General features: G+C 33.9%; 1 protein-coding gene across 1 annotated transcript; it reads left to right on the forward strand.

Annotated features, from left to right (window-relative positions):
• The first annotated feature begins 90 nt into the window (after positions 1-90).
• LOC121320662 (G-protein coupled receptor 143-like) lies at positions 91-13436 on the forward strand. The gene is made up of 9 exons (XM_041259205.1): positions 91-398; positions 3697-3806; positions 4696-4790; positions 5142-5234; positions 7704-7813; positions 7986-8094; positions 8771-8888; positions 9380-9635; positions 11761-13436. Exons 1-9 carry the CDS (start codon positions 143-145, stop codon positions 11850-11852), a joined length of 1239 nt encoding a protein of 412 aa, XP_041115139.1. The 5' UTR covers positions 91-142; the 3' UTR covers positions 11853-13436.
• The last annotated feature ends 1280 nt before the right edge of the window (positions 13437-14716 follow it).

A 14716-nucleotide genomic window follows, 5' to 3' on the forward strand; every position in this document is an offset into this window, starting at 1 on the left:
CCTTAGGCCATTTTAACAGCGGCTGGAGGGATTAAAGAGAAGCACATGATGTCCTATCCCATGATTAGACTGAGGAGAGGAGAGAGGAAATGAATGAGTTTGCTTTCTTTCACTCTGATGCTGTGACCAGATCCAGTCCACCATGGCATCCCCAAGGCTTGAGACTTTCTGTTGTCCCAACAGAGACGAGTCAACCCAATTTGTTTTAAACTTTCAGCCACGGTTCTTCAGTGCAATCTGCATTGGCAGCGCTAGCGTGAGCCTCATATTTGCTATCCTGCAGATTTTTCCCAAAAGAAAAGGGTATAGGAGTCTAGGGCAGTATCCTCTTCCGAAGCCAGGATCCTCGTCTCGGATTCTTCTCATCATCAGTTTCTGTGATATCCTGGGATGTGCAGGTGAAGTACAATGTTATTGTAAGCTCAATGAAAACAGAAGAATGCATTGGGTTTAAGCTACAGTTAATCATTAGGAAAAACTATTTTCAAAGCTGTAGGGTGTTAAAGCTGTTATAGGGTTATGTAATGTTAAATGCATTTGGTTTTGTATGTATATATACAGTAAAGATGATGCTTTAATTTTTACAGTTTTAAAATAGACCTTAAATTAATGTTGCTCTGTTTATTCATAGTCAACAGCTGATTTTTTGAGAATTGGAGGGTACTTAGGGGGGTTGCTTATCATGTGTCTGAAATGATCTAAAATTCATACACATTAATTTTTTATCCTGCAGTAATGGCAATACCAAATTAGACAAGAAACACATTTATCATAAATTACACCAAATCATAGCTTTAAGAGAATAATATATCCTTTTTACATGAAATCGGGCCTCAGTAATTTATAGTAAGGAAAGCCCAAAACAAGTTTAGTCTCAGAAAACAGGATTCGTTAACTAATCAACAATTCAGAACAATTCAACAGAAAAGCAAATACCATTTTATTATGCAACATTAATTTAAACAACTAGTTGATTAGTATTACACATTTCAAGCACAACACTTAGAACAGGGCTTGTGATTTCAATTTACTTTTCATATTGTTTGCTAAAAGTAGCGCAATACAATTAAACATTATTAGTGTAAAAAAAAAAAAAATTATCATAATTACAAATTGTGACAAAGCTTCTATTTACAGTATAACTTTGAACACAGTTCTGGGTTCTGGGTTCCTAACACGTCTTTGGTTGATAAAGCACTCGACAAACAATACAAAAGTAAAATAAACCCTAGCTCCTGTTTTGGAGCACTAACTAAACTTAACAGGACACCTAACTTTAGTTAGACACTAATCAGGTTTGCTGACTTAAATATAGTATTCACAAATCACAGTTTTAATATACATGAAACCTGTCCTTTTATACCTACCTGGCTTGTTAACTTACGAACATGTGCATTTGTTTAACTGATTGCTTCTTGAATAGCCATGGCATTCACAGGAACAAAAGCAATGTGATCATCACTTTGTGACCCTCCATTAATTACACGGACATTGGATTTAAGCTTTTGCATTTCGTTCCTGAATTTACTGCTCAAACAAGCTTTCAGCCCACTTATGTACGTCTCGAAAACCGATCGCTTGCAATGATATTTAGGTCTGCATCTGTTTAGGTGTGGCAAAACGATCAATAATTTTACTCTCCATTCCAAGTGTAGAGTTATTTTGTGGTACGTGTTAAAAAGTGATACATTGTGTGGTACATCGCATACACCAATGATTTTAGCTCAGAAAACAAGGAAACGTCCATTTGAAAGGGGTTGAGGTTTGGCCCTTAAAGTTTATTTTATGATATTTTTATTCACAATTCAGCAAATGTATGTGACTTTAACTGAGGAGTAACAAATTGGGTTATCAAAAATTGTAAACATATACGATTTTGTTGGTGTACTAGAGTTTGTCTGGTACACTGTCACTCCATTGACAGCATACAGTTCTTTGAAGTTACACGTGTCAACTTTCTGTTTGGCTACCTTTCTAAATATGTTTTTGAATGTATGTGGCACATCCTGAAAAAAAATCAAATTATTCAAATGTACACAAAGTGAGTGGTGTTACTAATACTAAACAAAGACAAAGGAATACATTAAAGCCTCAGTTACTTCTTAGCTCAAATAGTTTATCAACAAAAATGATGTGTATCTGAACTGGACTTGTTATCTGTAATCTGTTGTGTCCACCTTAAATTATACCATTCAACTGTTTGTAAAATAAAAGGTCATTTCCATCCTGCAAAATCACAATTTAAATTCACACCAGATTTGCAAATGAGACAGATAACCTCCATATAACCAGAGATTATAATACATACTGGATATAATTTGTGATAGGAACATCCTTAGCAGGTTTCATGACAAACTGTTAGCTAGATAAATGCAGACCTCTGCCAGTGTAACATACTCAGGGACCCCCACTGCCAATATATTACTCAGAGGGGATTGGCTGATAACTGACAGGCTCACCTCCATTTGACCTCCATTTTTCCCCCCTATTCATTGAAACACACAGTATATTGTGTATTTTGAGAGTTTTGTTATCTTGGGCCACTTCATACAATTATGTTTTAATGGAATTGATATTAGAGCATGAAAATAACCCACTTGGTGGTCTGAACTTTTTTGCATTCAAGAAATATGCATCTGGCAAAGTTTAAAATATTAGAATTGGTCAGTTTTGTTTTCTTGGACTGACTGTTTTTTGCTTGTCTACTATAATTCACTACCCCATTGACTGAAGATAATGAAAAAACTGTGTAACTTTTTATTCAAATTCTTGTTCCACAAATGTTTGTACTTGATAAATTAAAACTCACAAGGTGTCAAAGCAGGAGATTACAAACTTGTAGCTACAGTGTATTGAATGATCAGGAAATGAGGGAGAATTATGATATGTACTTGTTGGTTATTTGAGCAAATAAAAAAAAAAGAAAAAAAGGTTGATCCACAGAGTTGGGTTGAGTTGAACGATCAAATATCACACAATATCACCAGCAAAAAAATGAATAAATAAAATTACATGGGCCTGCAAGCAAGATGGTACCTATTATTACCAATAGGGCCAATGATAAAAAAAAAAAAAAAAAAAACTCAACAGAACTTAGAACCAATAATAATGATTGGAAATAAGAAACAATTAGATAATGATACATGCTTTATTTTAACATGAACAACTAATGCAAGATGTTTCAAAACAAAACAGGTTTATACTGTAACAGACATTTTTTAAATATTTTATCTGGCATCTACCCACTCATCACTTTGGTGTAAGGTCATGGTACCTGATATTAAGTCAAATATTTGCAACACTGGCACATTTCACAAACATTGCGGTTTCTGTGATGACTGATGATTTCAAGCAAAACTCATGATGCACATACACTATTATAAAAAAAAAAAAAAAAATGAAATCATGCATATTCCATTAGCAGTGTTGTATCAGAATTGGTTAATAAGAAAATAATACATTAATTTATACTTATATATATAAGGTGTTTACGAAAACCCCCCCCCCCCCCCCCCCCCCCCCCCCCCCCCCCCCACCCCCGCCCCCCGGGCACCCTGGTAGGTAAGGGGTCAAATTTGATATTAAACTATTGGTTACTGTTTCAGAAGTAAAAATTAATCTTATGTAATACTTCCATAAACCTGTTTCCACAATCCATTACTGTTCTTAAGAATAGCTGTGTGTTGTTTTTTTCAGGGATACTTCTCAGATCATCTGTATGGCTTGGATTCCCAAACTTCATTACAAAAATGTCAGTCATCAATAGCACTGAAGTATGGCCGACGGCTTTCTGTGTTGGCAGTGCGGTATGTATGGCAGTTGTTTTTTTTGTCTGTAGAATAATTTGCAATCATCAGTGCACATTTCATATTTCACTTCCGTTGTTCTTGGGACATGCCAGATGCTACATTCTATTTGTAACATTGAAGATAAAACAACCTTTTATTTAATATTTTTGTAATTTCTCTTTTTTTTTTTTTTTTTTAATCAATAACAGCTTTAGTAGCTTTTAGGAAATTAACTCTAATTCATTAGACAAAAAACATAATACATTATTTAGTTCACACCAGCAAATTCAGTCTAATGTTTTCTTTGAAAATGTAATTAAGTTAAATGTATAAAAAAAAAAAAAAACTGGAAGCAGCTACACTGCAAAAAGTCTAGAGATGATATGAAAGAATATACAATGCCCTAGTTAGACACCACCTAGAATAATTGTGTGCAGTTTTGGTCACCTCACTACAAAAAAAATACATCATTGCACTTGAGAAGGTACCAAGAAGGGCGACTAGGCTGATCCCAGGACTAAGCTATGAGGACATATTAAAATAATGAAATCGCTTCAGCCTAGAAAAAAATAAGTGAAAAAGGGGACTTGATTAAAGTATTTAAAATTATAAATGGTACAGAAAAGGTTAACCCAAGACGACTTCAAATTTAGCACAGAGAGAAGAACAAGAGGGCATACATGGAAACTGAGTGAAGGTAGGAAGCATCTTTTACACAGAGTTATAAATGCATGGAAGAGCCTGTCAGGTAAAGTAGAAGGATCAAAAACACTGGGAAGATTTTAAAAAAGATTTCTGTGCTTTTAACTGTGTGCTAACACTGGACGAACCTTGACTGGCTGAATGGCCTTTTCTCGTGCCCAACTTTTCTCACATGCTTATTCTTATTAATGAACTCTTTTCATAGATGTGGATCCAGTTATTTTACAGTGCCTCCTTCTGGTGGACATTTTGCTATGCAGTGGACGTATACCTAGTTGTTAAAAGATCAGCTGGACAAAGGTACTAAAAGCTTTGAAAGAATACCTACTGGTTATGTACAGTTGATGACAATCATTTTGATGCTGTTATCTTAGTATCCTGTGTAAAATGTTATAATCATAAGCATAAGGTTGCAATTAGTACAATTAATACATTTTACAGTTTGGTATTGTTATTTTAATATTTAAAATCAGAAGCGCGACGTGTATATATATATATATATATATATATATATATATTATATATATATAATATATATAGTTTCTATGTCTCAAGATCAGTAGGTAGTTCTACTGTTAGAGGGTTAATGCAGCCACTATTCTCATATATACTGTGCCGGATGTTATAATGTCTTGCTAACTTGTGTTGCAGCACTATTGTATTGTATCATATGATAACCTGGGGTCTGACTGTTCTGCTGTGTGTGGAAGGAGTGACTATGCTATATTACCCTTCAATTTCAAGGTATGTTTAAACCAATGAAAAGGTAAACAGCATTAAATAGGCAAGTGTCTATTAAAAAAGATAATTATGAAGTTGCTTTTCTTTTATTATGAAATACTTTATCCTAATAAGACATGTTTAATATAGTTCTAGATGTTGTGACCTTGAGAGATCTATGAATGTGATTTGGTAATATGTGCTTTTAAAACTGAGTGCTTAGTGAAATACAATTCACAGGTTTTGTGCACAAAAAGTATTAAATATGCAATCTTGACTCTTGATGCACAATGGCTCCCTCTGGTGAGCTTGCCAGAGAGTGTAGCAGTTGGTACCATCATTAGCTGTCAAATGGACAGTACAACACTCTGAGACTGTATTCAACCTTGTTACATATTTCTAATCTCTTAATTGAGAGAAAAAAAAAAACCATAAAGCAATGACAATGATTCAATTAAAAACAAAAGTAATTGCTGTCTGAAAAAGGGTTAATGCTATAACATAGTAATACTAATACAAATGTCATTTTATTTGTTCCACCTTTCCCTTGTCTTTTTATTACGTTTTCCATTACTAAGAGCTGTTCTGGGTTATTTCTCTATATCTAGCTTAGCTTTAAACTTGCTTTGATCATGTCTGGGGAATTCTAACAGCTAGTCACTGAACAGACTTTCTCCTTCCATTTAAACCATGTGACAATGTGGCCTTTCAACTGTTGGTCAATATGACTCTATTTAGAGAGGGTAAATAGGTGGGACAATCCTAGTTGAAAGGTCATTTTGTCACATGATTTGAATGGAATAAGAAAGTCTGTTCAATCTTAGACAGTTAGAATTCTCCAGACAAGACAGATAAAGACACATATACTGTAGATTAAAAAATATATAATAAGTGAATATTGGAGCATCAGATACCAGAATCACATTCAATGAGTGCAAACTGCAAACATAATAAATAGACAAGTTAAAGGAGAAAAGATGAAACAAAGATGAATCTGTATGTTTAGCAGACACAGAATTAGATAACTGGTAACAGAATATATATATATATATATATATATATATATATATATATATATATATATATATATATATATATATATATATATATATATATATATATATATATATATATATAGTGGCTCTCAAAAGTATTCACCCCCTTGGACTTTTCCACATTTTATTGTGTTACAACATGGAATCAAATTGGATTTAATTTAGTTTGATCAACACAAAACAAGTCCATAAAGTCAAAGTGAAAAATTAAATCTACAAATTGTTATAAATTAATTACAAATATAAAACAGAAAATAATTGATTGCATAAGTATTCACCCCCCTTTGCTATGACACACCTAAATAAGCTCTGTTGCAACCAGTTGTCTTTAGAAGTCACATAATTAGTTGAATGGAGTCCACCTGTGTGCAATTAAGGTGTTTCACATGATTTCAGGTTAAATATACCTGTCTCTGGGAGGTCCCACAGTTGGTTAGTACATTTTTTCAAGCATACATGGATGACATGACAACAGTGACTACAACAGTAGCCTACACTAATCGGTTATTGGGCAAATTAACCAATAACACTGAATGGGCACGAATGCAATTCAAGCCCACCAAATCAAGGAGCATCTCTATAATTAAAAGTAAAGTAGTAGATAAAAGGTTCTACATTAATGGTGCGGCAATACCAACAGTGTCCGAAAAGCCAGTGAAAAGTCTAGGGAGATGGTACGACAGGGATCTAAAGGACACAGTTTGTGTGGGAGAAGTTACACAACAAGCAGTGGAAGGGTTGAAGACCATAGACAGCAGCGTTTTACCAGGCAAACTGAAACTCTGGTGCATTCAATTTGGTCTACTGGAACGACTGCTGTGGCCACTGACTGTGTATTGCAACATATTGTGTGTCTCCTCATTTATTTTCTCAATATCAAAATTTTTTCATAGTGATCAAAGTCTATTTCTAGGCAGCTATATTTACCAATGTGCTCAAAATCTGATTGGATGCTGTTGTCTTGAAAAAGAAATCATAAAATGAATTTCATGTCTGCAGCAGGGTTTACATGACAACCCTTTCAACCAACTGAACTAACAATACTTTTATACCAACAGAATATGACTATTAAAACATTGACACACTGACACCTTTGAGTAGTATGTACGTGTCATGGGATTGTTACAATACCCTGAAAATATACTATAAAATATAACTTGTTTTGTGGTAGAAGCAAGCAGAGTTCAAATTTAAGTTTATGATACATGTTTAATGAGTACAAACTTACTAAAGCTGTGTCTTTGTGCAGTCTGGTTAAATATATTATCCATTTTTTATAGCTTTTGCTGTCATTCAGTCAGATTTATTATTATTTATTTTTAATAAGCTTATTTTATGTTACAGTCTATTAGTTAAACTAAGACACACATTCAGTAATTTAATAACTTCATGACTAACATGTATTTGTATTTAATATGTTATTCCTTTTTTTCCCAAGCTGTGAAAATGGACTGGAACACGCAGTGCCTCATTACATCACCACTTATGCACCTATTCTTCTAGTTCTGATTGTTAATCCGATCCTGTTTGGTAGAACTGGAACAGCCGGTAAGCACAACTGTTTTTCTAAGTGACCTTTTTCAATCCACACAAATTGTAGATGTTCATGAATACTTTTTAATTAGAGGAATGTGTCTAAACTGGATAATTTAATAGAGCGCCATGCATAAAAAACAGATCCGAAGTTGGTAATCCATGCACTTTAACTTTGTGATTACAGTTACTTCACTACTGAAGGGAAGACATGGAGTTTACACAGAAAATGAAAGACGGCTGGGAACAGAGATTCAAATCCGGTTTTTCAAGATTATGATTGTTTTTCTTATTTGGTGAGATATATAATTTTATGTTCAAAAGGTAAAACATTAGCTTTCATATTAATGTGAATTTCAGAGCCAACCCTACGCTAATGAACATTTTGTAAGCATGAATGCTCTTTAAAGCTAGTTAAAATAGGCATTTGGTGGCACTCCCTTTTAATACAATTCTGTCAAGAAACATACAAAAAATTATGACTACAACAATCTGTAGCTGATTGGACAAGTTAAATGCTGTACACTTTTCAGATTATTGATATTTTAAAGATAGACAATAATACAGTCAGAAGTCACATTTACCTGGAGTGTATGTGTTATTGCTTCTAAAACAATTAGAAAATATCCTGTAAATTTCCTGAATCCTGACCAGCTGTTAATATTCTAATCCCATACAGTTGAAAGAGTCCAATCAGTGGTTTGAATCTCATTTAATTCTAGACAGGAAAATCACACTTCAATATTCATACACCAGCCATTTCCTATGCTCAATAACAGACCTGAAGGCGAATTAGTACAACCTATGTCTTTTCACCGTTTACTTCACCCTTAACTACTGGATTAAAATGATCAAGGCTATAGATTCATTGATTGTCCTGAATAATTACTCTGTATGTACGCGGATCTTTAGTAAGTTACCTTTTTATAGGTTTTCATTAACAAATACATTTTATTTTCATTCTTTTGACAGTTGGCTTCCAAATATTATCAACGAGAGCCTTTTGTTCTATCTGGAAATGCAGGATGATATCAAAGGAAGCCCCCTTAAAAATGTCAGGAATGCAATCTTAATTACATGGTTTATAATGGTAGGTGACACCAAGAACTGATTCTAATAGCTTTGTCTCTTGATTAAATTAACCTTGCAAAACATTTTAAACTTTGTCTGATTGCTTGTTTTTATAAATGATGGGAATACTGGATTAATTTGCTTTGCATCAGAGATTTGCTCTGTAAAGTCTTCTTTATGACATTTTCACTAATTCCGCACTTAGCCATACTGGTAGTATATACATGTCACAAAATTCCCAGAATTTCTATGCTGATTTTATATACAGAAGAGTTTATATACACAGTAAATGTGCCCATAGTGGGACATCTGTAGAACCATAAAGAAATTGCTTTTACAGAATGCAAACACAATAGACAATGAATGCATACCGACAACAGTGTAGGCTCATGCTGAAATACAATATTGTGAAATGATTGCCAGATAGATATTTTTATGGCGATCGGACAGCATGGCACTAAATGGAGAGTCTTTGTGAAAGTTTCTATTTCTTCTCTTGGTATTCCGCAGGGTATCTTCAATCCAATGCAGGGATTTCTCAACACACTCGCTTTTTATGGCTGGACTGGATGGGAGATTGATCTCAACATTCAGAGCCGGAGGGAAATACCCTGGGATTCAGGCTCCACGTCAGCTGCTGCTGCAGATGTCTACAACCCCACTGTCGACTCTTCACTCAACTACCAGGGTTTCATCCAAGACGCTAAGAAGAGCATGAACGGGAATGGCCAGCAGCACTCGGATGCCATAAGCGTCCTCTCTGAAGGTAACAGAATCAGTAATGAACATCCCAAAAGCAGCTCACCAATATATCATGGGTGGTGACTCTCACTTATTAAATGCTTTCTAGTTATAATGTAGGAGCAAAGATACAAGGCAATTGTGTCTTTACTATTCTGGTATCTTAAAAAGCCCCCCCCCCCCCGCATTCTTCAACAAAGAAAATGTTCTTTTTTCAGGAGATGGGCAATGTTATTTATATTGAAAATGAGGAAATATGTTACAAAATACTATTGTGTACGACAATTTAAAGACTGCTGTTTGGTGTAATTTATTGAATACACTTCTAAATATATGGGCATTAAATAGACATGCTGTAACTACCATCGATATTTACTACATGCATGTGCACAATGTTTTCATTGGGAGGATGGACCTCCATGTATTTAACCATTTTTCTGATCATATTATTTTGTTGTATAACAGTGTAAGTAGAGTGTAGTTGTTGAACCTGCATTTTGAAGTGTATTCATTTATTGACTACATTCATGCTCTTGAAACAGATAGTTCAACACATACTGGTAGCTAAAATACAAGAAATGTAATAGTTTTGACATTGGTCTCATATTGGCATTATGCAGCATGCACTGTTGCACTGGCCATATTTGTTTCTAGCTTCCCCATCTTATTTCTGCTAAGCTAAAAAACAAAACAATAAATAAAACACCATGGGGTTTAGCAATGTGTGTTTTAATGTCTAATGTTTTTTTTTTTCCCCAGTGAAAATGGGTAGGAAAAGATTTTAATAAGTTGCTATATATTTTTTTAATTCCTTAACAAGCTGTATGCATGCCCCTTGCTAAAAATGTCCACTGTCTCAAGCCTGTGTACCCATGTTGTCTGTAATGTTATCAGTTTAGTGTTGCAATATGTTAATATAAGGATAGTTTATTGATGCTAATTAACCTTATGTAACATAACTCAGGAAAACTGTTGCATTAAAACATGTGCTATTCATAATATCAATTTGTTTGTTTTTTAAAGTGTAAAAAATGTTTTTCAGATTTTTTTTAAATGCTGTGAAATGAAGAAATTTAAATTAAACAAGTCCATAAAACTTAACACCTTATGTCTGTCATTCAGATGAGCTATTCCCAGTGTAATTAAAGTTATAAGATATCCACCCATCAGTGTTATGAAAATCTTGTGTTTAGAATAGTTACTGCACAACATCAAACCAAATAATGTAAGGGTCAAAAAAAAAAAAAAAGCAACAGAAAAAAAATAATTTTTATAGAAAAAGTACAATACTTCCCTTATAATAATTACAGACTGTGACATTTGAAATGTTTTGTTTTAGAATCGTATTTTTTTTTTCCCCCAGACACGTTTATTTTTAACTTGAAGTTTAGACCACAGTGAAGCTATTGATACTGATGGTCGCAATGCTGAGGGATAACCATACAATAAAATGAATAGTAATAATTGACATTAGTAGTACAGGTAGTTAAAAATATTTTACTAAGGCCCTGTCTGCACTATATAACTGATCTTAAGAACCGTACTCCAAACACTTTTAATTACGGTAATCCAGCTCAAAGCGTCCACATTAAAGTACCGTTGCATGTTTAGTCGAGCTTAATACATACAAATACTATTAAAATATTCCAGTTCCAGTTCCTAGCAGCACAGTGGACTGTGGGACTTGATATGACATTATCCCACAATGCATTTTATGTTTTAAACTCCACAAATAGGGAGCCTGTGCACATGGAAGACATGGAGTTTCTTAGCATGAACATGACGGCTTTGTTTCTTAAAAACATAACGTTATCATTTTGCATTCTGAAGTTCTCCTTGACTGATTTCATCGCTCCAGATATCAATGTGCTTTGATTTCGGCATCTGATCACGTCGCTCCATGATCCACCATTTTACAACAAGCATCAGAAATTGTATATGGTGCAGCAGTATTGACAGCCATTCTCAACTCCTTCAGACGTCTGTTCTGAGTACTGTGTTTGTAATGTCCACGCACCAAAACATATCAGAAAGCATTCTGGGATATTGGAAGATACACAAAAAAATAATAAAGCATTATATTAAAAAAGTGTTGGAAACAGGAATATACAAATTTAATAGTCCTATCCTTTGTTGTTTTGTCTTGTTAGGTTCAGAGTCTAGTACAATTGAAATCCACATTTCAAGTGAGCTCCATGACTTAGAAGGTAAAGATGCTGATGGTGAATCTGTGGAAAACTGAGGAACATCAGCTGGTGAGATGAATCATCCAACCCATTACAGAATCTCTATAAAAGGATGCACATTATGTTTAAAACAGTGTACTAAAAGATGTTTCATCAAAAGACAGCTCTATTGTGAAAGAAGCAAGGGGTGTGTTCAATCCAATAAAACTATTAAAAAGAATGTTGATGTTTTCCTAATTCTACCAGACTGACTGACCTTGAACAAAGCCCTGCATTGGATAAATCCCTGGTAATTGGAGACCGACATGTTGTGCAACTGAATATGCTATTCAGCTGAATTCAGTTTTTTTTATTGTTTAAACATTTAAATTGCAGACCCATTGAGGTCTACAATTGAAATTGTATTCTCTGTCAGATGTAGCAAGGCACACACATGTTGGTTTCTGAACCTGGAGGCTGGTTTGATCCAGTGCACCACACTGAGTCATCATGTTTTCATTTGATCCTACCTGACACACAAAAAAAAAAAAAAAAAAAAAAAAAAAAAACCCACAACACACTGTAATGTTTGTGACATTTTTCCTCCTTTAAGCTGCCTGATACTTAATGGAAAAACATATTTATATATTTAAAACAAATCACAGCAGTCTTCATGCCAAGACATAAAATAGGAGTTTAAAAATATAAAATTACATTTTTGCTTAACAGTTTATCCACTTGCTTTCCAGAACAGCTCATCTTAAACTATGTATTGGTTTTACTAACATGCTAGGCGATAGAAAATTCAGCAGCATTGTCATCATTCTTGTGCTAATATTAATTTGTTGGCTAGTTAAGGTTACAAATCTAGTTGTGATATTCTATTATTCCTAGTTTTACTCTCTCATGATATGCATTACTTTGTTGAATCTTGTAGTACCCAAGAAATTGCTGAAAAAATGGTGACTGCATCTCAAACTGTTTTGCCATGCAATGCTGGTTTCTGTGCTGAAACATGCGATTACAATGTGTGTTGTCATCGGTTTTTCTCCCAAAATGCCGGAATAAAAAAAAAAAAAAAGTGATATAACCATCTTCACCAGTAGATGGCAGTGCTCTGTTTAAAATCACTTTCTAGTACACTTACAAATTTAAAATGCCGTGAATTTATGAAAAGGGTGCATGGCAACGTGACACACAAATAAACCTACTTATTTAAATTCTGAATTTTATTAGTCAGGAAATAACGCTTGTTTGGGTTTGAAAACTTAAGACTGCTCTAGACAATGGGTTAGGCATGAGACCTGAAAAGCCCAGAATTAAAATAAATACAAAGAAATATTTAGCTGAAAACAATTGCACACACAATAAGAAACACAGACACAAGTGTTTTCTAATATCAAAATAGAGCAATTTATTTGAGACACTGAATATGACTTCATTTATTGAAACAAATGAGCTACTCTACACAGGAAGCGGTAAAGAGATCAAATGGTCAAAGGATCTGCTCTAAACTGGATCTGGCAACAGAGCACACAGTCTGGCTGTCAGTCTGACACAGACAATAAAAAACAGCAGAAGCCAGAAAATGATAATTTCAGTGATTGAATAAATGCATGAAAGAGTGATTGAATGTTTGAGTATTTTTTTTTTTTTTTTTTTTTAATACAAAGACGAAACACAGCCGATCCTAACATCTGACAAAGTGCACTTCACGTGAATCTAAAATGAACTTAATCCAAACAATGCAAAGATTGAACAAGCATTTAAAGATGCAGTATCCCTTTATTAAACAGAACATTGAAAGATAAAAAAAGGAAAAAAAACTACCCCCACCCCTTTAGAGAGGAGGAAAAAATAAGTAAGAAACACCAGACAAAAAAACTAAAAACAAAAAAACACCTTTAACAAACACAAAAGGGAGTATTTTCATCTAAGTCTGTTTTGGCATATCCAGATGTAAATATTTTACCACAAAAAACAAACAAACAAAAACACACAAATATATCTTTTCCCATTGATCAGCACTGTCCGATCCTGAACAGATGTTCGATATAACTGTCAATTTTCAAGATCTCTATATATTTTACTGTACCTCGTTTTTTAATCGACTCAATGTTTATTGCAGCTACTAGCATTACTGGCTTTGAAAGCAGACATAAAAAATATACAGAGTGATTTCAATTTTTTTTTCTTTTTTTTTTATTTTACAAACTTTACATTCAAGAAATTTACATCCAGAAAGGGAATTGGATTATTTCTTTACTTTAATAATCTACTATCCCAATAAATGTAATCTCAACTTTTGATATATTTTACTTCTGTAAGCTTGCATGTTCAAGCAGGTGTTTACCCAAAAATATTTGTGTTTGCTAAAATGTACAATATATGTCCTGTCATCTTTGAACGTGTTTTGGACATAAACATTTAATAAACAGCACTAGCAGGTTTTCTTTGTTTAAGTGTATTAGTCATATTTTACTTTGAATTAACATTACAGTCATTTAAAGTTTCAACATACAGTATGCTCCCATACACAACCACCTGTGAAATTCACATTTTAAGTTGTAAACTAACCAAATCCAAAAATAAATCTGCACTTTTTAAAATAACATATCTAAAGCTTCTTGAAGTCCAACGAAAAACCTTAAGGCCTGCATGTATTAGGATTACAAATGCATGTCTGTAGAAAACAGGAATTACATTGAAACCTGTGATAGATCCATTCAAGGATACTGCAGCTTTAAAAAGATGGGATAATCAAAACGTGTTGCACCTGCAACTCATCGAAAGACAGATCTGTTCCTGCTTAGCCCATACAGGCCCCAAAATTCAAGTTCAATATGTAAAAAAAAAGTTACACCACCCTCGGAAAATACAGTGGGTTATTTTCTGTATTAATATTCCTGTACGCTGGGGCCTTTTGTGCGTCAAGCATTTT

The sequence above is a fragment of the Polyodon spathula genome, chromosome 9 (assembly GCF_017654505.1).
Source record: "Polyodon spathula isolate WHYD16114869_AA chromosome 9, ASM1765450v1, whole genome shotgun sequence".
Lineage (NCBI taxonomy): Eukaryota > Metazoa > Chordata > Actinopteri > Acipenseriformes > Polyodontidae > Polyodon > Polyodon spathula.